This window comes from Sander vitreus, chromosome 9 (genome assembly GCF_031162955.1).
Source record: "Sander vitreus isolate 19-12246 chromosome 9, sanVit1, whole genome shotgun sequence".
In the NCBI taxonomy this organism is placed as follows: domain Eukaryota; kingdom Metazoa; phylum Chordata; class Actinopteri; order Perciformes; family Percidae; genus Sander; species Sander vitreus.
The window spans coordinates 20,166,753-20,193,256 of record NC_135863.1 but is presented as its reverse complement, the minus strand read 5'-3'; the positions used below and the strand labels follow the sequence as shown (position 1 = coordinate 20,193,256).

General features: G+C 39.7%; 2 protein-coding genes across 3 annotated transcripts; both read right to left on the bottom strand.

Moving 5' to 3' along the window:
- Nucleotides 1–3,829: 3,829 nt before the first annotated feature.
- On the bottom strand, nucleotides 3,830–15,268 carry abhd17ab (abhydrolase domain containing 17A, depalmitoylase b). Of its 2 annotated transcripts, none has more exons than XM_078259156.1 (5): nucleotides 14,516–15,268; nucleotides 13,511–13,881; nucleotides 10,911–11,105; nucleotides 9,912–10,091; nucleotides 3,830–7,635 (listed from the first exon to the last, which is right to left on the bottom strand). In XM_078259156.1, exons 2-5 carry the CDS (start codon nucleotides 13,873–13,875, stop codon nucleotides 7,410–7,412), a joined length of 966 nt encoding a protein of 321 aa, XP_078115282.1. In that variant the 5' UTR covers nucleotides 13,876–13,881; nucleotides 14,516–15,268; the 3' UTR covers nucleotides 3,830–7,409. The 2 variants fall into 2 exon arrangements, with proteins under 2 accessions (XP_078115282.1, XP_078115283.1); XM_078259157.1 differs by having other exon boundaries at nucleotides 14,852–15,268.
- Nucleotides 15,269–16,799: 1,531 nt separating this feature from the next.
- Nucleotides 16,800–25,916, bottom strand: LOC144523548 (AN1-type zinc finger protein 5). Its single transcript, XM_078259155.1, has 6 exons — nucleotides 25,789–25,916; nucleotides 24,477–24,676; nucleotides 23,975–24,089; nucleotides 21,642–21,769; nucleotides 21,428–21,535; nucleotides 16,800–20,505 (listed from the first exon to the last, which is right to left on the bottom strand). The coding sequence occupies exons 2-6, from the start codon at nucleotides 24,634–24,636 to the stop codon at nucleotides 20,357–20,359; spliced, it is 660 nt and encodes a 219-aa protein (XP_078115281.1). The 5' UTR covers nucleotides 24,637–24,676; nucleotides 25,789–25,916; the 3' UTR covers nucleotides 16,800–20,356.
- Nucleotides 25,917–26,504: the final 588 nt, after the last annotated feature.

Below are 26,504 nucleotides of genomic sequence, written 5' to 3'. Positions count from 1 at the left end.
TGGAGCTGATAGTCTTTATAAGCTTTGTAGCAACTCATTTGGCAATGGCTTGAATGTAACGGACGTTCATTAATATCAAAAAGTTAGGCACTAAAGCTTTAATATGATCTGTGCATTGCATACTTAAGCTGATTATTACAAACAACTAATGTGATTTAGTAATGAATAGGCTTTATAACAAAACATGAAAGAATAAATAGTGACCACTAAAAAGTTTAATTACAACTAAATCTGGGTTTACAGGGCATACACAGTCATCTTTCTTCTGAGAGCATTGGATAGATGCATGAGAGTCTTTTTGCCCTTGTCCTGTGATACATAACATGCTCGTTCCTGTTAGGATTGACATTATCAAGAAAAGGACCAGAGTCTGTTCTGGACAGAGCCCAAGTTATTTTGCTGAGTGGAAGACATTTCTGCTGAGTTGAATGCAGCAGTCACGACCTTCCTTTCCTGAAACTGGGTTTGCTGCGCTGGTCAAACACTTTCCCAAGAATTCAAAGACAAACATACAGTAGATTTTTTGACATTCACTGGAATTCATTTAAAACATGAAAACAGACATAACTTTAAGGAACATCAATTTCTGTTACAAGCCATTGACTTTTCACGCCATGGAATTTTGTTCTTATCCATAAAATTAAGAGTATGCAATCCAAATGACAGAAAACAACATTTTTGTGATATTAAAGTGTGACTGACTTTGTTTCATTGTTTCAAGACTTACAACCAACGGGCAACTGGAGATCAGCACTCACCAAGGGGTCCCCTGATAAATCAGAGGGGCCACACAAGGTTTTTAAAGGGGTAGCAAAAGAAAAATCTGTTTAGTTTTTCTAACTTTTCTCAGATTTTTGCTATTTCCTTGTAAACAATTTAACAAAGCAAAAACCCTCCCTTGGTTGAACTCACAACTCATGTCCATATTAAGACCATAACATGTGATAAGTGGTTGTAAATACAGTAGACATTTATCCATTTTAGGGGGTCTCAAGCCAAAAAGGTTTAGAACCGTTGTCCTAGTTGACAAAATTAGCATTTTGTGTCATGAACGTTTGTGTGCATGCAGCTCAAGCCCCCCAAAAGGCTCTGTGGCTCTAAGAGACATGTACATTCTTTTGCAAAGTCAGTGCAGTTATTCCACAAATGTGCTCCTCTCAACCAGACACAAAACTGTAGTGTATTTTTTAAATGTGCAACAGTGCGACATAACACTACAGACAGTTACAGGCATTCTAGAGATGAATGATGAAAACGTTTGGAGCCTCACTGCACTGTATGACAAGTTTGTCCTGTGGAAGGCTTTCAGTATTTTCAATGACCAGTGTCGTCCTCTGTATTCCGAGTTCAAGCTGCTCCCCTCACAAAGCTCCTTAACGCCACAAGCTATTAACACTAGGGACTTCCTCTTTCTTGCTTATTCCAAAAGTTTTAAATTTGTAGTTTTTTTTTTTTTTTTTTACACGTTCTTTTTTTCCCATCAGTTTCATTTGACAGAAAAAACTTGGTGCTCCCCAAGTGAATCTGAGCACAAAAAAGAAAACATTAAGGAAGGGAACGCATTCAAATCTACAAAGAAGACAGCAGATAAACATCAGCGAGGTATACATAATGCACGGGGTAAAAGAATCTCTGCAGGAATGGTAATGAGAAACAAAAGCAAAACATAAACTCAGCAAGCAAGCAGGCTAGCCTCAAATTAATATGCAACACAATACTGAAATATTCTCTAACACTAATTATTCCAAAAGCTGCATTTTCCTTTTAAATGCTGGAAGGACCGTTTCATTAGAAGGCAGAGCTCATCCTACATGCTGGCGACTCCTTGACTGATTATGCAGCAAGATATTATAGGAGTATATGTGTAAGCAATATAGTCCAGTTTTGTGTTTTCCCTACATCCTGCTTTGTGATATCAGCCTGATATCTGCTCTGACTTGGAGGTCAGGCCCTCTCAGTTGGAGGTGTCTCTGAGCTGCTTGTACATTCAGTCTAGCCTGCCTTTGTCTGGGCTTATGATGTACCATATTAGTGGATGATTACTAGTTGTTATGAGGTCTGAGATAAATCAGCAGGAGAGCAGTTCAAGAGCCAACGTTTATACATACAAACACAATTTTAGATACATCGAGTGACTGCCAACACCTAAAACCTAAACAAACGTCAGGCGCAGAGTCAACCGAGACATGCAGCGCAGGCCTAATGGTTTACATTCCATATGGATACAATTGTGTATTATTTCAGCACTGTTTGAATTGAATAAATCTTCATTTTTGTGTGCGAGTCTTTGTATGCTAGAAAATGAGATAAGAAAAGGGAATCTTGTACTTACATAAGCAGCACCATGCTTCAGAAAGAGTATTAATATTCTGAAACTGATCCAGGGCTGAAGTAGTTGACCTATGGTCTACTATTATGGATTGTACAAGGCTGCTAAAAGATTCATCAAACTGTAACATTATTAATTATTCTGTTAAATATTTAAACAATGATACATCTAGTGGGGTGACCTCTAGCTCACCCAGTAGAGTGCGCACCCCATGTAGGTGAATCCTTGGCAGCAGCCGCGGGTTCAAATCCAACCCACAGCCCTCTCTCTCCCCTGTCCTGTCAATTAAAAGCCCAAAATAACAATCTAAAAAAAATAAAATACATCTGGTGAAGAACAAAGAATTTTAAAGACCTGAGACTTGCAAAATAATGACTTTACCCAGAAACCTTAATTTGATATACTATGTCCACACTTAAACAGTTTTATTAGAGTGTGCTCATTTTTCTAAGCAAGCATCACAGTCTTTACGGGTCATCTGCAGACTTGCGTCACACATTAAGGTCATCGGGTCACAGCAACCTGTGATATTCATACGTCCAGTTGACCCAGTGTCAACATCCATGCTGCAATAATGCAAATGAGCAGGACTGTTTCATTTCCTCATCCAGGCTCCTTCATACTCTGTTTCTCTAGCTCTCAAACTGATAAGTATAGTCTAAATGTTCATCACTACAGTCCCCAAGTTGAGAACATTCAAAGGCTTCAGAGCTAAGTCCTGTTTTAACTCTTTGTGTTTTCCAGACCCAGCACATCCACAATCCTTTGATACATCAAAGGGTTTCTGTGCTCAGGGCTGTATGAAAGACAAAGTGCATTTGAGTGTGGAGGAGCGGTGGTGGTGGTGGTGTTTAATGCAGTAGATCATGCTGCACTAACTTTGCCTTTTACGCAGGGGGATGTGAGCTGCAGCTGCTTTTTTTTAATCCGTAAGAGCATTTGAGAGGGACACCAGATTGTTTATGTCGTCCGTTGAAAATGAGCTGGCACAAGTGTGTTCAGAGGGAGGAGGGTGAGCACAGCTTATGATCCATCTGTCCCCGTTTCCCACAACTCAACGTGAGTGAGGTAGGGGAGGCGGGGACAGACCTGAGTCCTTTGGTACCGCTTTTAATTAAAACATCAGTTGAACCTTTTTATTTTATTTTGTATGATAACAAGCCCATCGCAACACACAACTCCACAGAGGAGGGGAAAACACACACACACACACACACACACACACACACTTAAAGACTCATTTACTCATCAGCCAATTATTCGCCCGAGCCTTTCTTGGATCGGTCTCGTGCAGCCCCGTGAGGCCTTTCACTACAGGCAGGTCATTATTCAACGTGTGCCAGGACTGCCATGAGTGGAAAAATCAGGGACTGAATGAGCCACGCGTTGCATTGACTTCAGGAGAAAAAGGCTGTTCTCTTACAGCTTAGAGGACATATTTAATGTAAAACAACACATCCATTGGATGGAACTACCTTTAAAAAGAGCGACAGAGTCGGGTTAATTACCAATTTCTGATTATGTTTTATTAACTTCTTATTCTCTTCAATTCTTGGAGAAAAAAGACAAAATCTTCCAAAACTAAAAATTAGTCAGTATAATAAACGATGGATAACAATGTGTGATGACAAAAATGATTACACCAGAAATCCAAACATTTTCTTTTTAAACAAAAGCTTTTCATTTATCTGCTTGAAGCTTCTTCATCATTGTTCTGTAATCATTCCACACACTCCCCCCCCCCAAACATATCCAAACTCACAGCTTTGATGTATTGCTTAGTTGTACTCTTTAACAAATGATAAATTATAATCCGTTTGAAAAAAAGCAAAACAATACCCTAAACTTGGTAATTAATGATGTTCAAACTCTGCTGCTGCATATTTGAAACCAATTATGATAAAACGGAACCATTTAGCAATCTGATAAATCACATATTTCATTTGTATCCAAATGCACTGTATATTGTGGAAATAGATCAGCCCAACCACATAGATAAATAAAAAAGTTACAAGAACTTAAATTTAAACATTTTTGCCTTTGGTTATAAAGCTATCAACATAATCAGCAGGTACAGCCCTAAAAAAAAAAAAGTTACACTTTGGTTCATACATACACTTTCTTGTAATTCAACTCAATTAGAGGAAACATTTTATTCCTTTTCATTTTAAGCCATATATTCTAATTTTGGCTTCAAACTTCTGTGGCTTAGTGAGTGTTGCACCTTTAAGATGGACGCTTTATACTGCACCTCACGTCTGCTTGTAAATCAGATAGGAGACAGTAGATAGAGTGCAGTGCATCTAAAGTAGGCAGTCAAAAGGAAGGGATTAGGCTTGATCTTATAAGTCAACCCAAAATGACTTGAACAGGACAGCCAGGTGACATACTCTTGAACCAGGCCTTTTTGTATACTGATAACAATATGAGAGAAAGAGATGGCCTTTGCAGCAAAACAGGACAATTTACTGCATATTGGTTAGTGATATTTCCCTAAATAATCAGCGCAAAAAGAACAATCAAGAGGGCAATACAACATGTTTTCAATTGTTACAAAAATCACACCAGCAGTTAGAAAATGTACTGTACCACTCTTGTAGTTCATTTGTTTTGTAAAACCAATAGTGTTACCAAGAAGTTATGCCTACAATAAGCACACTTAACTAGTATGTGTATGCATACAGACAACACACAGTTATAGGCAGTTCTTGTAAAGACTGTAAACCAGAGAGGAAAGAGACTTGAAGAGGGATATTCTTCTTCGCGTACACACAGCCTGTTTGCCTTCTATTTCTACCTATAGCACAGACTAATAGTGGAATAGCAGTTATCAATAAATGTGCCAAACGTCAGATTTCTAATGCTCAAGTCTCAGTTTCTCAGAAGAGCTTTTTGCTTATGCTGTTTAAAGCTGTACGGCAAATAAAGAACCATACTGCTTCCATTTCGTTTCGATAAAACATCTGTTCCTGTGCTTATCTGTATAGGAGTGGGAATGATTTTAATTCATCAGAATGTGAGGCTCATCAATCATTAAAATGAGAAAATCGGTCATTCACTCCTCAAACTGACAAACTGCCCCTCAAGATAGAGTGCAAATGAGTAAGATGGCCGTCAGACAGCATTAAAGAGATAAAAAAAAAAACAGAGGCCCGTTTAATTTTAGTGTGGAGTTGCTTGTCTGTTCTAGACACTGATGGAAACAGGAACTTCACTGACAGCTGTGACCTACTGGTGTGAGACATAAACAAGACTAACAAGACTAAAACAAAGCGGACAGGACTAAGACTCTCAGACATTCCACTTAATGAAGAAGCTGGAGGTATTTTCTTTCTGAGGCTCTTGAACTTCTCTAAAAAACAGCTAATCCCACTGCATTACTGGGATACAGATGTGGCGCAGAGAAGAAAAAGTTTACGGCTCACCAAACACATCTGGTCTGCACCTCAGTTTTGGGATCCTAGTTGGCTTCGTTACTTGGTTCTAAATTGAAGATTAAAAAGACCTCACACACTGGATGCATGTGTTTTCAGAAGTCTTTGCTCAAAGGATCTGAGGAGATTTAGCTGACTGAATAAACAAAAACAACAAACTAATGTAGAACCCTAATTAAAGATGCAATATTCAAAGTCATCTCTATGCATGTATGCATCAAATAGAGGCGACAGGATATTAGAAACACCGTTAAATATAATGCAGTCCAACGCTACACAATCAATAACTACAAGATGACGATACAGTTAACTCAACCACTCTAAACCGGAATCAAATTTTGCCGTTTCCATACAGCTTTTCTAATGCCATACTAGGGCTGTACCGAATAGCATTTTTTGGGCTTCGGAACTACTCAATGAATATTTGGTAACTATGAGTCGTCACTGTACTTCTCTCTGCTCTGCACCGGGGGGGAACGTGTGTAAAGCCCCGCCCTCGGTGAAACACGAAGATCAAAGGAGAAGAGAAAGACAGCAAAAGGCAGAAGAGATTCTTAAACTGAGCTCAAATGGAAACACTGCACCGCAACAAGTGTCTTTCGGTTTAATTAAAGGCATTCATTTTTTTTTTTTAAAAGATTAGTTTTTGGGCGTTTTAGGCCTTTTATAAGACAGGACAGCTGAAGCCAGGAAAGGGGGAGAAAGAGGGAGAGTAAAATGCAGCAAAGGGCTTGGAATCGAACACGCGGCCTGCTGCGGTAAAGACTGAGTCTTTGTACATGCGGCGCATGCTCAAGCAGGTGAGCTACCGGGGCGCCCCAGAGGGACTCATTTTTAAGGATTCTGTTATCCTAGGTTGGGCCTATTGAAAAAAAGAATCCCAAAATTAAAAACCGAATACCTCCCCAACGAACGAGCAGTCGCATATTCAGGTCCAGCCCTATGTGATACTCCAAAATGTGCAAAAGAATGTGTGAATGGAAACACGGCTATAGTGCTTTGAATTTGGATTGCATTAAATTGGACAAGGGGTTACTAACAGAAACCGTAGAGAACTTAGTTACAAACCGGTTTGCTATTCTGATAATTAGAAAAACTAAAATATTCTTTAGTGTTTCCCATTCTCCACCATTTCTATTTAACTATCCATTTAAAGTTACACACAAACTATGAGTAGGCTGGAAAATTGAAGAATTTCATGAAAATATTCATGGGGACCACAATGTAATTGATCTACATGATTACTTATGAGTTTGTTGTTGTGTTAAATCTCCTTTAATCATTTGAAGTAATTTTTTCCTGTGGACACTGTCCGTATTATTGCATTGAGTATCGGAATATATTTGCTGCCACGTAACACATGGCAGCTGTGCTGTTAAAGTAACTGCTAAAAAAAAAAAAAAATGCAGTTTGTGAAGACTTTCACACTCACGCACTTCCAGGTGTTTATGAACACACTTGTTTTCTCCATGTCGCATCAAACCATGGTCCATTAAAGGCGTACTGTGCCCCCTGAATTAAAGCACTGCAGTATGTGGAGCATTAAACCCCCCGGAAGCCGTGGTAAGCGGAGGGAGATGACTCTTGTACACATCTCCATCTTGGACACAGAAAAATGGTGTTGATGATGATCCTGGTGGCGATGGTCAGGCGTGCTGTACCGCCAACTCCTGTCCTATGAAGCGGCGCAGGCGCTCCAGATACTGGCTGTACAATTCAATGTCGTTGTGTCCCGCTCCCTCCACCCAGAGAGGCTCCACAGCCTTGGGGCAGCGCTCGAACAGAGCCAGGCCGTGGGAGAAGTCAATGACCTCGTCCTCTGTCCCGTGGATGATGAGCACCGGGGATGTGATTTTGGACACTTTCTCAATGCTAAAAAGATGAAAAAGGGGGAATGGGAAAAGAAGAAGAGGTCAGATTTTTTTTTTATTACAGAGCTCTAAAAGCAGATTGCACAGGTCAGGGTAATGGTAGTCTATATTCCACTTCTGGGATTATTCAGGTGCACCGGAAATTCCACCGGATGTCACTCTCTTTAGGCCAGATGTCCCTCAACCTTCCGCTTTCTTTGTGTTGGCATTCTAAACTCTGGCCGAGTTATAAGGACTATGGTGAACCGCTCCTCAGATCTCTGCAGGGTAAATCCAGACAGCTAGCTAGACTATCTGTCCAGTCTGAGTTTTCTTTTTTGAATGTACAAATGATCCACCAAAAGAAGTTCCTTCCCGAGGCTATTTTGTAGCGTCACCGCCATCGTGTCCGGTGCTTAGCACCTCCCCAAGACGATTGTGATTGGTTTGAAGAAACGATAATAAACCAGAGCACGTTTTTCTCCCATCCCGGGAACGCTGTGTGGACTAGCCGGACCCTCCTCCGCAGCGCTGTGGAGGAAGGTCTGGCAATGCGAGACTAGGTTAATGGTGACGTACAGTTGAACTCAAACCGCTGGCTCTGTGGATCAGGTCATATAAAAGGGAAATTGTGGTGGGTCACTTTGCTGGTCTGAAGAAAAGTCAGTCAAATATGTTGTTATAGATGAAACAAGAATATCTTAATGGATGGGCAAAGCTTCATTTTTGTCTGGAATGCTAAAGTAACTTGTTAGAGGCTATAAGACATAGGTTTTGCTTTATAACGAACGTGATATTTTAAATGTTATTATTTCTTCTCTGTAGAAGTCTACCGACTGTAAAATAATCGTCTTATTGCCTGGGTGCAGATCATTTGCACATATTATCATTTAGTCTCTTTAGTACAGTTTTGACAGTTGAGTCTTGGGATTTATAGATTTTAATAGATAGAAATGAACATGTTCATTGCCAAATGAGATCTATAAAATAGATTATAGAACTACTTCTGCAAAAATAATAAGATTACAATGGCCAAATCTTTTATAGTTATATATAAGTTATAAAGTCATACATAGAAAAAGCTACAGACAGACACACAGAGGAAGGAGGGATGCCAGCTGCCCACTCTGAATTTGAACAGAAAGCGAACACTGGAGGCTTTCTCAGCTTGCTACACACACAGAAAGGCTTCCCCTGGTTTCCTACCACCTCTGGTCCCTTATCCACTTGTACCATCTGGGACTAGACTCGGCGTTAAGGCTGGCGTTGACTGCTTTTGACCCTTGTCAGACTCAGCCACTAAAACTAAACTGACAACAAGAAGAGAAGGGATAGAGCCTCACTAATGACAGCATTACTCGGCATTGTTACTGTCCCGCCAAGGGAATCCGTTCAGTGGCCAAGATTTAAAAATAAAAACAGTTACAACACATTTACATGAACACCCACATTACAGTCGTGCACAAAATGTGGGCTACCAAATCTCAAAAGGAGGTTATAACAAAATGTGAAGCAATAAAAGTACAGCATTTCACAACCAGCTACTTAATGTTGAAAGACAGGCTTATTAATACCAAAATGTTACTGTTTAAAAAAAAATAAAAATAAAAAAAAAGATTGCTTGAATAAGCACTCACACTATATGTTGCAGATCACTCATTCACTGTCATTCATGTTCTACACTGTTGTTAAAAGTTAATGATAAACTAAGATTGGACTCGTGCAAGATCACTTTTAGACCAAAGTGAAAAAGATTTTGGTCGGACAGACAGCGCAGTTCTTCTCTGAAATACGACAGAAATCGGACGGTCTACTCACAGCTATGAAAATGAAATTTAAAAATGATGTCCACACACCAAGAAAAGACACTACAACTGAAACTAGGGCACCAAAATGCTATCTGAAAGCACAGAGCTGTTCTTCCAGCGCAGATGTTTGTCTTGGATAAGAAACACTTTTACAAGTGCAAGTAGAACCTAGGCTTTTCTGTTGGCTGATCTGTAATTATGTGGAAATGCCAACTGGCGGCAAAATAGTCTGCGTAATCTGTGTGTGTGTGTGTGTGTGTGCGTGCGTGCGTGCGTGTATCATGTTTCCATGAACACCTTATTTAAGGATTTCATGAGACAGAAGCGAGTATAAAGACTCAATTATTTGCATTATTTAATGTCATATATCAAATGGGTCAACTTAACCATACAATGCACGGCATTTGATATTTGAGGCTGATAAAGAGAGACTGGTTGAAAAGGGTACAAAGAGACAGAGAAAAGATAGCAACACTCAGCAGAGACTTACTTGGGGAACGCGTCGAAGCAATACGTTTTCTTTGTGTCAGGAAAGGCCACTCTCATGCCAGATGTTAGAGGTGAGTGAAGAACCACGGCAGCACACTCGTACCGTGACGCCAGGTCTACAGTGGGTACTGTACCAATGCTCTGTCCATACAGGATAATATTCTCTGGGCTGATGCCATACCTGGTTAAGACCAAAGATGCAGAGAAACCATTATAATGCAAGCTAATGGAAGTCGTACCTTGTAACATACCATGTACAGCAGTAACAGATGCAGTGGCACAATATAGAAATAGGTTTCATTTTTCACTGATTTTAGGCTAGGGTTGCTATTATAAGTATACAATGAAGAAAAATGAATGAATTGCAGCATGTTTAACTTAGGAGGTAGAGTACTGAGAACATCCAATGAAAACAAAACCTTATAATAAATATGCTGAAATCACACAGTGAAGAGTGACAGCTACACCCAAATGTAAATTCACCTCAACCAACCCTTAGTCAATGCTCCGTGGTGTCATGTCTTCCTAGGGCTATAGCCGCATTTAGGTAGCTCCGCTTTCACTAATGAGACACTTTATCACATCACAGCGTCCTTGAGAGAGACACCCCCCCCACACCAAGCCTTCCCTTCCTTCATCCATCCATCCGTCTCACTCTTTTTTTTTTTTATTCCCAAGGCATCTGTCCACCCTCTGCTCTGCTCTCCATCTCAGCTCTGTCCTGATCACAACCTCTGCCACCTCGATTCACCCCTTCTTCACATCTTTCTCTTTCGATCCCCTTTCATTTTTCACCACTTCTTGCTTTTTCTCCAGACGTACGACAGTGGTATCCCTAAGAAAATGCAGTGATATCTGAATCGATATATGGAACATGGTTTGATCCTCCTAAACTAAACTACGCGCCCTGTCTCAGCAGAACATACGGCGGATAATAAATCATCCCTTGAAGGACGTATATGGGCCAATTACCGGTAGCCTATACAGTATCATATCATACCGCGTGCGCAGGGCGTGCCAGGCAGCATCTATGTCTGCGTAGAGGTTCTTCTCAGAGGGCTTGCCAGTGCTGACTCCGTAGCCCGAGTAGTCGTAGGAGAAGATGTTGCAGTTGATGCGGGTGCCGAGGCCGATGTAGAAACTGCTCATCTGGCCCAGGTCGACGGCGTTACCGTGGGAGAAGAGCACTGTGAATCTGAAAGGTCACATTCAAAAGACGGGTTAGTAGATGGGCCAACAATCCCTGAGCAGTAGTATAGTTGGTCTATTGACGAGTATCAATGATATTGTTACAAGAGAAATATATCATTTTAAATAGTGGTCCTTATGACAGGATCTAGGATGACTACAAAACACCACTAGTAAATGAAACAAATGCCACATCACATGTATAGACATGGGGAATTGTACTGGAGTTCATTTGACGCAGAAAGAGTCACAAGAAGGATTAACAAAAAAATTAAAACGGACACTTTTCAAATTGACTAACAAACAATCCAGTTTCTATTTCTCCATCCACAAGTCCAACCTGGTGATTCTATACTGACTCAAACTATACGCAACCTGTTAGGATAAACATAGCGAGGTTACCGCTGAATATATGCATATATACATACAATATGTCTTTGTCTAAAAGTGCTGCATGTTGGAGGATTGGTTTACCACTCTTGTCAAATGACTCTTACTTCCAGACATTTTGCACAACCCGAGAACCAGAGTATCCACTATAAAAGCTGGGTATTCTAGCCCTTGCCTTTTATTCATGAATGCTTGTTGTGCTCGCTTGAGAAATCGGATACTTTTTCTACACACTGACTGTTTTGAAATCCTCCCTCAGTGGTTTTGTTTATGAACTCATGTAGCCCGTGGCTTTGCTCGTGGCCTTTTCACTCAATGTGATCACAACAATGACTCTTTCATATCAGGTCTAGTTTGGATTCATTCGTATGTAATACTAGCTAGACATTAATACAAGACACACAGACTGTAACACAAGCCTGTCCATGTCTTTTTAATTGATTTAGTAAATTAATCAGCAGCAGCACACTGCAGCAGGATGGGCGTAAAACTGAAGTTTTGTACTTTTACAGTACATCTCAGGACACGTATAATAAAACTTCTGCTGCTAAATGATCAGATCACTTCTCATAAAACTATCTACCAATCACTGCCAATAAATACAGTGACACAAACCTACAAGAGAGACAGCCAGATGGCTGGAAATGATAAGTCTCTGAAAACTGATATCTTGTTACTGAGACTGACTGACACTTTATTATGATCATTATCATGAGGGAGAATTACAAGTGCGGGTGATACTCAACATTTGAGTTCCTACAAACCTACAGGACAAACAAGAATGAAAAAATAGAATGATTTTTGTTTTTTTAAGAATTAAAGCGTAACTCTCGCCAAAATGCAACCTAGGGTCTTTTTGTGAATGTACCCGGGTCAAACTTTCATTTAAAAGCATAATTAGGACGGAAACGGCACTTTTAAGATTTTTAAGATTAGTTTTTCGGTCAAATGGCCTTTTGAATGGGAGAGCTAGGGGCACTACTATGATCAGATCAAAATCACTATTTTAACTATTTATAGTGTTATAAATAATAAATTATAGTGTTAACTATTTTAACACTAATAAGACTCGGCACAACATGAAACTTCGCTCGAAGTATCACCAGGGGCTCTACACATGAACTCCAGCATTGAGAACATTGTTTGTGTACACAGAGTTCACTAAAAAGAAAGGTTTTGAACAACTCACTGTAGCAGTTGGTTTTTCCGGTCGCTGTCTATCGAGCCAGTCAAAAATAGTCGAGGGAGGAGAGTAAAGACAGAAGGCTCCTAAAGCTTAGGTCCATATAAATGCACGGATAATTTGTTGTTTTGTCGTTAGTGAAAAACAATATTGACCTTGTAGTTGAAAGGAGCCTCATATAAGAAACGATACTAAAATCAATAGATGCGTTCATTCGGAGATGGACTCTTTGACTGAGAAAATAGCGGATAGCGTAAACAACAACAACTGCTGCTAACGTGAGTTGTTCAAAACCTTTTTTAGTAAACTCTGTGTACACAAACAATGTTGTCAATGCTTTTGTTAAGGTGTAGAGCCCCTGGTGATACTTCGAGCAAAGTTTCATGTTGTGCCGAGTCTTCTTAGTGTTTTAAAAATAGTGATTTTGATGCAATCATAGTAGTGCCCCTAGCTCTCCCATTCAAAAGGCCATTTGAACAAAAATACGGTAAATCTTAAAAGTGGCGCTTCTGTCCTTATTATGCTTTTAAATGAAAGTTTGACTCGGGTACATTCAAAAAAAGACCCTAGGTTGTATTTTGGCGAGAGTTACGCTTTAAAGAAACTGTTATTATATATAGCAGTGATCCATGGAAAAGCAGGAAGAGACAATCTTTTGAGTCAGCTGAGTCAACAGGGAGACAAGTAAAGGAAGTAGACCTGGATGTGAGCGAAAGAAGACTGACAAGGAAGAAGGGGGTGGAAACACATCTGAGGAAATGTGACACACTGTCAAAACATGAATATGAAAAGGTCACTCAAGCTGTGGTCTATAAAACAAAACCTTTCAAACTACCTACCTGGCATTAGGGACACAGCGAATGTACATGCAGCCGATTCGGTTTCCTCGACTGGACCGTGTGAGGAACACCTCTGTCGTGTCCAGCTCTCTCTGCGAGTACTGGAACTCTGCTCGCTCCGTCAGGTGGAGCTTCCACCTCCCATCCAAAGGCCCGGCCCCTCCGCTTCCAGCAACTGATGCAATGCTCCGCGCCCGCAGGCTGGATGTCCCCGTTGCCCCAGGTGCAGCAGGGACTGCCTCTGGGTCTGGAAGAAAGGCGTACGTGGGCTCAGGGGGCAGGAAGGCGAGCTTGGCTGCAATGCGGCTGGGGCAGGGCGGGCAGCAGAACAGGCAGCAGAGCTCGCCGAAAGAGAGGCCATTCATCCTTCACTGTGCAGGAGGAAGACAAGAGGATCACTGTGCTAATGAATCCACATCATCCCAGGGTTTACACAATGAGATACTTATTACAATGTAATAATATAAGGCCTTCAGTCAAAGTGTGGCTGCAATGAGGATGACAATGTTTCTACAACAGCTAGTTTGTAACATGTAAAGATTGATAAATCCTTTGTTTATGGTTTAAATACATGTCAGAAAATAGTGAAAAATGGGTGTCAAAATTTCCTAAAGCTCAAAGTGACTTTTTTGTTTGACAAACAGTTTAAAAACATTATGTTCACTGTCACATCAGACAAAGGAAAGCAGCAGACCCTCATAATTGAGAGGCTGAAACGAATCAATGTTTTCGCTTGAAAAATGATATTTACAAGTAAGGACTTATCCAAATAGTTGCTGCTTATTTTTTTGTCAATCAGCTAATCGATTAATTGTTGCAGCTCTAATACTGCATACTTTTTGAATGTTAGGTAAACTAAATAAGACAGTTTTAGGGCTCTGGTAAACCATAATGATTAGGACTCATCACTTAAACTTATTTTTGAGCTAATATGAAAATAATTATTGGATAGAGCCCCACATGACATTACCCCAAATATATAATAGATGACAACAGTAGACCTACCTGTTGAGCTGAAGAGCCTAGTCTAAGTTAAAGTCAAAAAGAAGTTGAGCCCGAAACAAAAATAAAACAAGGAAGACTTCCTCCACTTCAGTCAAATATTCAATCACAGGATACTGTTTGTAAAGTGCCCTGTCAGCAGGAGGAAGAAAAAGTAGTGGACTGACAGGGAAGTGTTATTTACAAAGTATCTGCTGTGTTGCCTATGTGGGGACTGAAGTCCAGATCACATCCATTTTGTCCATTTGTTGAGATGTTGACGAGTCACTTCAGACACAATGTTTTGTTTCCCAAACGTGCCCTGGATATTTTAGGAAAACTATAACTTTTGTAACTTACTTGTCTTTGACAGTGAGGAACGAGCGTTTCCAAAGCAGTCTACCTGCAAAGTGACCAAAAAAACAAATCCTGAACGCTTTTCAATCGCAATCAAACAACGCACACAACCCCGTCTCCTCCTGTACAATTGAGTGATATATCAAGAATAACGACAAGCGTACCAGCTAACGCTACGCTGGCTTAAGCTAGCAAGAAAACAAAAACACGGCCACTCAGTTAAAAACAACGCTTATTCGCGGACACCCGATGTAAAACACCGTTAACACATCGTTTCCGACGGGTGTATTTGTCTTCATGAATCCACTCTGGGAGGTGCTGGCGTCTCCTCTGAATTTATGGATGGCGTCTTGTCATTTAAATTAATCCATGTAGCTACGTGAGGTGTTTTCCTTCTTCGCTGCCGTTTCACCGCGTCCGGAAGCGACAGCTGACAGGATGTGACGTAAGGAGTTTCCATTGGACAATTATGGGAAACTTGTTATCAGTGTCTGTGAAAAAGTTGTAAAAGATGACATACTTGAACTTAATTGTTCATTTGCAAAAAAGGGTAAATAGCACAGTTATCCATTATCACCTTGTGCTTATGAAACATTTACTTTGTATTGGTGACTAGACAAATGACTCATTCAAGTTGGTGGGAGCCTATTGTAATGAATTCATCTTGAATTAAGTTTGTTTTTAACAAAGAACAAGATGCATTAATAAAATGATACATGATACACACACACACACCGATTGTTTGAGGAGGAAGCTCTGCTGGCACAAGAACCACCTTTACTACAGAGAACTAACTGCACATGTCAGCCTTCCAGCTTGTTTATTATGAAGCCCACTTATGGCCACAAGAAATAGGCCACTTTGTTACAGGCCTACTCACCTCACACACAGGTGTTTTTCATTATTCTGAATCTGAATAGACCTCTTTTTAGGTGAAAAGGTCAGGCCACCCAAATTACATAAGCCATCTAGCCATGCAGATAGTTTTAGTTTTAGGGTCATCAGCCAACTCAAAGCTCAAACCGATGTCTCAACAGACAGGACAACTGAGGCAGGATCTGGAAAGATTCATCAGTCTTTACGTTAACTTACTCTGATGATAAGACAAAGACATACTATGTCAAAATGTTAGTTGCTGCACACTATCAAAAGCACTTACTATAATTGTGTGCTCCAGATCTCATCTTTCCAGATACTGCCATAGATTTGGTTTTTATTTGCCCAGATTCTGAGATATCTGTCAGGTTTAATTTGTGGTGCTTACATAATTAAAAAAATAAATTAAAAATTCAACAGCAATGTGTATTTCTAGAAAGATAAGTCTCTGGACAGTGGGTGTCCATGGGCTTTAATTATTGTACTATGAATAAATGAATCACACTATTGCAGATAACGATATGAGAGGAAACTGACATAAAGGGGTATACAAAGGTGTAAAACACCGGTGTCCCTTACAATGAATCTTGGTTGGTGAGTTTCCAAAGGTCATCATCACTGGATATACTGGTTTTATTTCCCCCACACTTGCACACAACATTCAATCACTTTTCAGGTCTTGTATGGTGACATGTGAAGACAAGTTATTGCCATGTTTTGGTGTAAGATACGCGATTGGTCAAATTATTCTATTATGTATTCCTGATCTTGTGACGAAGTGTTTCATTCAGTACAGTTAAATGGCTCTGTGGCAATTCCTCTTACATCATGCATTGTGTGGTACCATTTATGCCTAACGTGTTTTGCTTTGTATTTGAAAACAATATATATTATATAAGTACAAAGCTGTGGGGCCACAGCATGACTGGTCTGGGGCAGCAAAGAAGTCATGAATGCTTAAAACTATATACCACTAAACATATAAATTGTTTTTATAAAACATTTAAGAGAATAAATCATTTATTTTCTGGAACACTTTAACATTAAAATATATAAATACAAAAGACAAGTATAATTTAAAATAAACTTTGTGAATTTATTGTTTTATACTTACTCTTACACATCATACAATCCTAAATCTTTAAAGAAAAACAAAATAAAAAAAGATATCTGGTGGTGTTTCTGGGGGACTGGAGTGCCAAGGAACAAGAACTACAGCTCTGTGAACATTGTAGATTTCATTTGCTGTCCCTCAAGCTCATCTTGAAAAGACAGAATGAATCAAGTCATCGTCATTTGTCTTTACTTCTGCAGTAAAACTGAATTTCAACCAGATTCATCACAACGGACAGGTTCATCATTATCATCACTCAAAACCCTCGCATGATGAAGACATTGATTATGAAAGGTTGTGCTGAATATGGGACTGAAGACATCAAAACTCTACAGAAGCAACACAACAGAAGGAAGGAAAACGTAGATGTACTGATTATATCTATTGATGATCTTATTTCGGTTTGGTTGCCCTAATTGCTGGTGCCAAGTTCTTCATCACAAACAGTCAAAACAATAAGTGATCCAAATGTCGCTACTAACTACATGGAAGGAAAATGGGCTTTCACCCAAAAACAGTCAATATCAGGGCCAAGTAGTTTGATAAATGACATTGCAGCTGATTATGTGAATTATGGTGGTTTACATTCAAACTGCCCATGTTTATTATGAAAATAGGGGGTGGGGGTTTGATATGAGCAGTCAATAGAAAACAAATGTGTGTAGACCGTGATTTCACGGTTTACACACCTGAACAATCATCCCCAGTTAAGGACTTTTACTCTGAAAGGACTTTCAATCTGTAAAGGAAAACAAAGCATTTTGTAGGTGACAATATTTTGTAATGGTCAACCCAGCAGTCAAGCTTGAATACTCTGAATATATAAGATACACCTTAGGGAACATCGAACTTGCAGAGCTGCTCCAACCACCTGAATACGACAATATTTAAAAACTCCTTCTGAACTTCAAGTTTCCACCAGTGGTAATTAAATCACAGTCAGGGGCTTGAGATGCCCAACTTATCCTGGGTAAATACTCTCGGTGTTGGCACGCCTAGTCACAAAGCTATTTACACGTCCATCACCCACACTAGGATTTTAACAGGAATTGTGATGGCCAATTTTCCAATAAAAGGAGCCAGAACTAAACACAACCAGGTCCAATGTGATATTCTGTGTATACAGAAGGAAAAAGTCATTCATGTCCAATACATTCTGCATTGGCTTATTTTAAAAATACACACTCCACAAATTCCTTGCAACTTTTCTACAGCTCTTTCATAAATATTATATGATCAAGATCGAGCAACATTTACAAGGAAAGCTTTTGATAATCAAAAGATGAAACCTCAAATGCCCCTCTGCTCCTCACAAGAGGCCTTTTTTTTTTTTACTTTCGCTAAGCTATGAATAGACTTCAGTAACAGGATAAAAGCATGGACTGGGATACTGTGTAATTCCGCAAGATAAATAAAGCTTAAGGGACTTGTTAACAATCTGACTAGTATTGTAGAATAGAAGCCACATGGCCTGTAGGAGATACTCATGGTAGAGCCAACTACTAAACATACTTTGGACATTACATGGGCAGATGATGTGGTTAATAACTTTAATATTACTAATAAAGATGGGGGGGAAAAAACAAAAAAACAAAAAAAACAGTGCCATTTGCACTGGGATAATTTTTTTTGGGATAATTATGAAAAGCACTTTTATACACATTGTACTATTCTTCCCCTTAGTCCCCCACCTTTATAACTTGGCAAAAATCTACATTAAGATTATACTATATGAATAGGAGCCATATGGTATTTACATTTGGAAGAAAAAAATTTAAAGTAGAGTCCTGTTAACTTGAACCTCAGGGTTCTAGCCATGCATTGTGCTACTGCGGTGTGGCTTTTTTGAACATTCCAGCTTCATTTCAAAACGGTTACCAAACAGTAACTCATTTGTTTGACTGCACACATGCAGGTAAGCTTGATCTTCCTAGAAGAAGCTAGCTAGAGGCGATCTTCGTAGCAAGGACTCGTCTGAATCTGAGCACATTGTAAAAAGCACAGCACGCAACTCCGTAGCATTGCGACAACCCTTACTTTAGCAGAGCAGAAGGTGTGTCAATGTGTAGAGTCACTGCAACCCAGGTCAGTTTTCATTCAGCATGTGTCAGTGGTCTGCTGGTGGTTAGAGAAACAGGGAGCTTCACTCTGACTCCATAAAACAGAAAAGGGCATTAAAAAGGAGAACACACCGCCTTACTAAACAGAACGTCTCATCAATCAGGCAATTTGTTCAGCGAGCCTGCTATACAGATCAAATATAAACTGCAAATGACCCAGATGCTGAACAAAACTGAGTAGGTGTGGCACATTATTTTGTGCTCTGCAGTTGACACACTTTGTTGTGCTTTGTTTCCAAAATCCAAAACTATGGACATTTTACTGCACGATTGTAACTGTAACGGCGGCTTAACTGGACTCTACTCTATCATGTCAGAGCTTGTGTATCTTTTATTCAATGGTTATATAATCAAGATGGAATTACCTAAATATAATTGAAAAGGTTAAGTGCAAACCTTAATGATTTGCTGACACATGCTGCCAATCCTCCAGCACAGACCAACCAAACGATAAAAAATAAATAGAATGCAATCACACAATTCAAGCTAACTACAATATATTAATATAGATCTTCTGATGTCATACGCTCATTAAAACAGAAAAAAAAAACAAAAAAAAACAAAAACAGAATTCAATCACTCGGTTAAGTCAAGGTTCTCAGTTTCCCCTACCCTTGCCCTCCCCTACCTTTCCCGTCCAATAACTGTTCATGCACCCAATATCAGTATGATAAGTCAATATATCAAAGAGAAACATTTCTGGAAAATGCTGAGACTTGGGAGTTCAACATATGGTGACCAATAGAGAAGAGGTAAGAGGAGGTGGGAAGGGGAAAAAAAAAATCTGCCAATTTGACAAGAAGTTGACATCATTTTCAGTCACGGAGAAAAAAATAAAATAATTATATTCCAAAAGCCCTTAAAAGGTCTTGCAGATACATGAAATCTCCCAGTTAGGTTTTTGTTTTTTTTAAACTTGTTAGACCTTCTTAATTGACCTCTGTGTCATTAACCAGGCTGCGACACATTCCTCAACAGCTCACCTGTCTCATTTCAACGGCCTTAGAGGGATTGTATATAAAAAAAAATAAAATAAACACGATCCCCCAAACAAAAAAGGGTAAAATCAAATGTCTTCCCTTCCCGCAGCCACACTAATGTCAACCAGGCCCCTATGGCTCTCTCCCTGACCCTCAAGCAACACACACACACACACACACACACACACACACACACACAGAGGTTCAGCCACATTCACTAGTGGAGAGAGAGGGAGATGCTAGTAAGGGAAGCGTCTGGACAGTGGCTGCAACCTCACCACCCCGCCCCGCCCGTCTTAGTCTACCATGAACAAATGAAGCCATGATATCAGGTGTTTTCATCCAAGTTGCCATTGTTCAAATTCACAAAGTCAGAGACTTTTTTTTTTTCTTCTTTTTTTTTTTTTGCACTCAGTCCTCATAACTTCTGAATTTTCTCAGCCACAACGATGGGGTTCTCCTTGCGTATGCGGGCAGCAGCTGCACTCCGGTAATCATAGGGACAGTCGTGTTTGTCAGAATAACGGTGAATGGCACAGAACAGGTTCCCGCAGCGACAGTCAAAACCTTCGGCAAAGAGAAGCAAACATGGTCAGTCAACATAAACGCTTTATTACAGTCATCACTGCACATTTGAAGAGTTTGCAAACAAATTCTTGTATGGAGGACAAGGAATAGGAAGTACTGCTGCACTGACCTTTACGGGTTGAAAGGTTCATATCACCTGATCAACACCAGAGTATATTTGATCTTTAACTGCTTTTAAACTGGGCATATTTTAGAATATTTAAAAATACTGCACAAAATGCCCTTTAAACAGAGTAAAACAGAACATAATTAAAGGTCAGCAACTCAGCTCAGAATTTGACTCTACCCTGAGGGTACTACTATTATCAGGCACATTTTCAAATAGTTTTTGTTCAGGGATCATGCATAAAATAAAAATTCACCATTTGACAGCAAAATGGCGACTGAAGCCTCCTTTGAGGTAATACATTTTGACAAAAAGGTGGAGGCCAGCAGTACGCTGTGAAATGCCTTGGACTGTGGAATGCACCACTAACCTGCAGTATGTTGCTCTCTGTGCCAAGAAAAAAAAAACATTACACTAACACTGACAGGGAGATGGATCTTGTTCTTGTGATCTTGGAATTACAGACGTTTTAGTGATGCTTTTTTAGGTAGAAGCAACATGACTAAATTACCATTCTGGAGTCAAAGCTCGGATATGACGCCAACTGTTATCTATTGTGTTTGTGAGACACTGAAAGGCAGGAAGTATTTGATCAGCAGCATCAAAATCAGAAGTAAGATGACTCTTCTTTCTCAGTAGCCAGATAAAAAAGCACATTGTCTTGTAGAAGTTCAAGGGACTGAGTTCACAAACGGCGTCATCTCCTTGACTGCTTATTGACAAGGCTCATGACTCATGAACATTTAAACCATCTCTACTCAGTATGAATGTGTGCAAAATTCTTCTCTTCCTTACCAGTGAGGCCTACTTTCTTCCGGCAAGAAAAGCAGCGGTTCTTTTTCTTGTTTTTATCTGGAGTTTGGTCATTATCAGACAGAGCCTGTGCTGCTTCCCCTACTGGCTCTGGTGAGGGGGGAAAAAAAACCGCACCAAAAAGCACAATGGTCACAAAACAATCGGTCCATTACTTGTTCAAACATAAGCTGCCCCCGATTTCTGCGATGTTCACCTGAGCTGCTGCTAGTACCCTCCTCTTCTCCCTCCTCAGCCTCCGCTCGATCAGAGTCTACAGCTCCCGAATCCTGGGAGATGCTCATAGCGGTCATCTGTTGAGTTACTGGGCTGGGAGAGCTGGGACTGACACCACAACAACAAACACACAAAAAAGATTTCAGACAACAGATTAATTACATTCTAAATTCAAAAACTGAATTCTAAACAACTCTTGAAGAATGACTTATAAAAAGGCATGTATGTGGAGTGAACACATAACAAACAACGTTTAAAAAGGTTTTTCCATTCACATTTTTGCCATTTTGAATCTGTTTTTTTGTTCTTGTTTTTGGCTGCATTCATTTTGTGTGGTGACTGACTACAACTTTCTCGGATCTGTTTCAGCACGCTCCCTGTAAACTACTTTGGGAAATGCCTTTGAAGAGCTATCGCTATCAACTTGACAAGACACAAGCAGCTACAGACAGGCATACATACAGGACACAGCAAAACTGTCCATGATTACATTATGCAGACGGCTCACACGCAAGTCCCTCCTGATAACTCCTGAATTTCATCACCCTGGAAACTAATGTTTGGATTTCTCTGTAGACAGAGTTTGATAAATAAACCCATTACAGGAACAACTTCTCTGATAACTTGGTTCATAATAATGTCGGTGTATTTTCCAGGACACGCCGTGATGTAGGCATCGGTCTTATGATAATACAATACAGTTATTGCACAAATATTATATTCAATAGTCGTCTATCTGATTTTCTCTCTCTTCTACCTACCCTGGTCTAATTGACCTCATTTGTTTGGTTTCTTTCCAGCAAATGACAGTTACATCTATAACAAAACAGCAACAGAAAAGTACGTTTTAACTATATATAAAAACAACCTTATGGAACTCCAAGACATCATCATCATCTTCAAATGCTTTTCTCACCAATCACACAATATATTTGAAAATTCACAAAGAATTATTTATTGGCATACCTAAAGCAAACCATACAAGAGCCCTTACAAAAGGCTTAATTACAGAAAATAAACGAGGCCTGCAACAAATATTCAACATTATGCAGCAGTTTTAAGAAGAGGCCCTCAAGCAAGTCTTTAAAACACAGAACATTAGTCTTCAGCTCTTTCTTTTAGTGTCAACTTTAAACAGACTTCTATGATATGGTTCACTTTATTCTGCCTAACTGCCTTTGTTAACCGTTAGAAGTGCTTATACTCCAAAAATATCACAAGACTGGGTAAAAAAAAATAAAAAATGGCAAAACAAAAAACACAAATCAAGCAATGGTTAGTACTACCCAATGACTAGCCATCCAGACGAAATACATAAATACTAAAAGCCACGTAACGTAGGGAAGGTGCAGCAAGACCTGCTTACAGACATGGTTTATGTGTATAATTTCAAAAATAAATAACATGTAGTTTTGTTTGCAAAAAACACTGTGTCTACTTCACATAATCTCTTTTGGTTTAATGTTAATGTGTGAAGACTAAAAGAAAATGCAAAGCAGAGATACATAGTCACCAAGAAATGTAGACAAATTATTCCAGCAAAGCCTCTAAGTGACAAAGACATTACATACAATTTAAATATAAGTGATATAATGCCACCTACTAACTGCTATAAAACATACAGTACCACAGTCAGTTCTGACCTTGCATTGTGCTTGGCTGACAGGTATTCTAATGCGTGCAAATATGTCAGATTATAGCACTCCTACTGCTTCTCCACATGTGTCTGGAGATGCGTATGGCCCTTTGTTGTTTATTACTTCTTAAAAACGGACTGAATGTTTTGTATTGACTGGCAGATAACTCTTACCAGAAAGCTGAGTCTTCAGGTGAAGTTAAAATGTTTTGAGTGGCCAGAGGATTGTAACATAATCCCAAAAGATTGTATATTCAACAGCAAAATGTGAACATACATAAATGGCTAGTAGCTTACCATCTCTGATTTCTGCAGAGGCAAGCTGTTGTACTTGTATTAACTGGAGGGATGACCACACATCACACAATGTGCTGGAGCTTGTGAGGAACTGATCTACTCATTATTTAGCAAATTAAACAAACATTTTAACAAATATAACCAAATGTCCAGAAGAATGACAAACACCATGTTAAGAGGAAGTTTTCCAATCATTTTCATATATTACTTTTCTGATGAGCTTCTTAAAAAAAAAAAAAAAAAAAAAAAAAATAAAGACTTCACAGTGAACACAGGATATTGTGTCTAGAATTTTACTTGATGTATGAGATCAAAATGACCACCCCGATTTACTGTTATTTATAGTTTGAGGACTCCTTCCCATCTGTCAGTCAACGTACCTGCTCGTTTGTTCCTCAGGTGGGGTTCCTGCCACCTCTGTACTGGGCTCTGAGGTTGTACTACTCTCCACAGTCACACCAGCTGAGCCCGCCGATCCTGCCGGTGATGTAGCAGCTGGGTGGGGGACAGAACAGTGTGATGGCACCAACAACACAGAACCTGTTGTTTCGGCCCTGAACATGGATGACTTTCCATTTGTTTCCAAGTATCTTAGTAAAAGCCATTCATTGCCCATGTTTGTCTAACATGATCAGATGTGTTTTGAGTTAATGTGAAACAACAGATGGGAGATGTCACTCTCTTGCTTTGCTGATGCCACAGCGTAGGCAGCTACTGCTACCTCTGTTCTCCAACCCCTTTTAGCAAATCAAGTGCCTCTAATGACTGTCCAGTTTGTTTTGGACTGACCCTGTATTCCAAGTTCCTGTCTTTCCTACCTAGCAGACCCAAATCTAGCACGCCCCTGATTTTTTATAGGTCATGTCTCTCCAATCTTCCTACCTTTCTCTCCTGGCGGGCTGGATCGCCCCCCTCCCTGTTGTCTCTGCAGGTGTTCCTTGTAGCAGACCGAGCACATGCCGTTGGTGCGGGGGTTACCATAGAAACCGCATCCCATAGTGCAAAGCATTGGCACCTGCGTCTGATTGGTCTCCTGAGCCATGCTCTGACAGAGGGGGCAAGGGGGATGGGAGAGGATATTCCTGAAAATGGGGTTGCAGAAGTTAGTCAAAAATGATTAGCAGTCCCTATTTGATTACATGGTTATTCATATTTTTTTTAGCTAAAAGAGTTTGGAGCATGAGAGTGGAGTTGAAGAAAATGTGAGTAACTTTGGGAGCTAAGGGGTTATGACCTATTCATTACCGCTGTAATTAAGGTTTATCAAACAGGTTCATACCTTCAAACCAAAATTAAGTCCAAACCCAAAAAGTCTTAAAAGACTTATCACACTTAACTGAGAATTTAGTCAATGTTTCTAAATTAACATGAAAGACAAACAAAATAATTCTAATTAATGGCAAAACACTACAGCAAATAAACACAAAATAAAAATGATCACTTAATAATGTAATGCTCCTCCTGCAACATTGTTGGGCAATGCGCCAGGAGTTTTGAAAGTAGCACGCTATGGCATTGTGCACATCAATGAAAACAAAAAGGTACAAAGAGACGTGCTCAGTTCCACTGAAAAAGGCAAGTTACAATCTGCGAAAACACAAGCTAGCTCCGCTAACGTTAGTTTATGCTTTCTTCCGCCGCACATCAAGATGTGTTTTGTCAGGACAAAGTTACCAAAAAAAGAAACAAAAGCTGAAGCATGTCTACACAAAACCACCCCGAAAACTTTAACGAAATCCTAAAATCAAGCGATGACCGGGCAAACATTAACGCTACGTTGCTTAGTCAAGCTAAACAACTTACAGCTGACCCCAGTTTGAGTTTGTCCGCAGCAGAAAACAATTGGCGTCCTATCTATGCTTGCAGAGCTCAAAGCAAACACTGTAACATTAGCAAACAGCCTCGCTGGACGTGAATACCAATACAAAGAGAAGGATAAAACTCGCTTGGTAGCCTACCATCATGATGAAACTCAAATAAAAAATTAAAAGTACAGCGTCCTTAGCGACAGACTGTAAACAAATAGTGTGTTTTAAATCGAATAAACGCAAGTGTTAGCAGGCTAGCGTTAGCTGACCTGCTAGCATAATCAGCCAGCCCAAAAACAGAGCGCTTGCCGACAGTGTCCTAGCTGGTTTTAAATCAGTTCCGCACAGCGAGAGTCTCTCATAGCGGTGTAGGATGAAGAAAGTACCTGAAATACAAGGTACCGGGGGCTGTCGACGACCTTGGGCTTCAGATTTGTATAAATTGTGTCCCCAGCAGAGCTCGCGGCCTCCTACCCAGCGCTACCTCCCGACATTCGAAACAACGACCATGACGTCATCCTCAGCATCAATTCAGCCTTCAGTCAGTCAGGCCAACATAGCAAAGTCCAGCACCCCACCAAAAACACTCAGAAATAACACTTTTATAAATGTATTCAAACGAGACCCCAACACTGTGCTGTGTAATATTTTTTTATTGACAGTTTATTAGCTGCTTCCATATAGCCATCAAGGTTCAGACACAAAACACTGAAATTAATACTGCAAATCTAAAAAAACAAATGAATACACTATAAACACAGTATGAACTCAACATATCATTACATTTGCATATCGGTTTTATTTTCACAAAGGGAATTTAGGGTCTTGAAATGATCTTGGTGCTGACAGGAATGCTTTGAACTATTTTTTAGGCACTATCAAAAGTCTTTGAAACATCAGTATGGGCACATACATAGCTTAATCTTCAACAAATGTAAAAATGCTTATATCTTTTTGGATAAATTAAAAAAAAAAAAAGTGCACAAGTATCTAAATTCTCTACGGCAACAGGTCAGAGCTTTCAGTTATGATTACATTCCATTTACTTCTACATCACAAATGTAGTGTCATTAACTAATAAAAATGTAGTGCATCATCATGA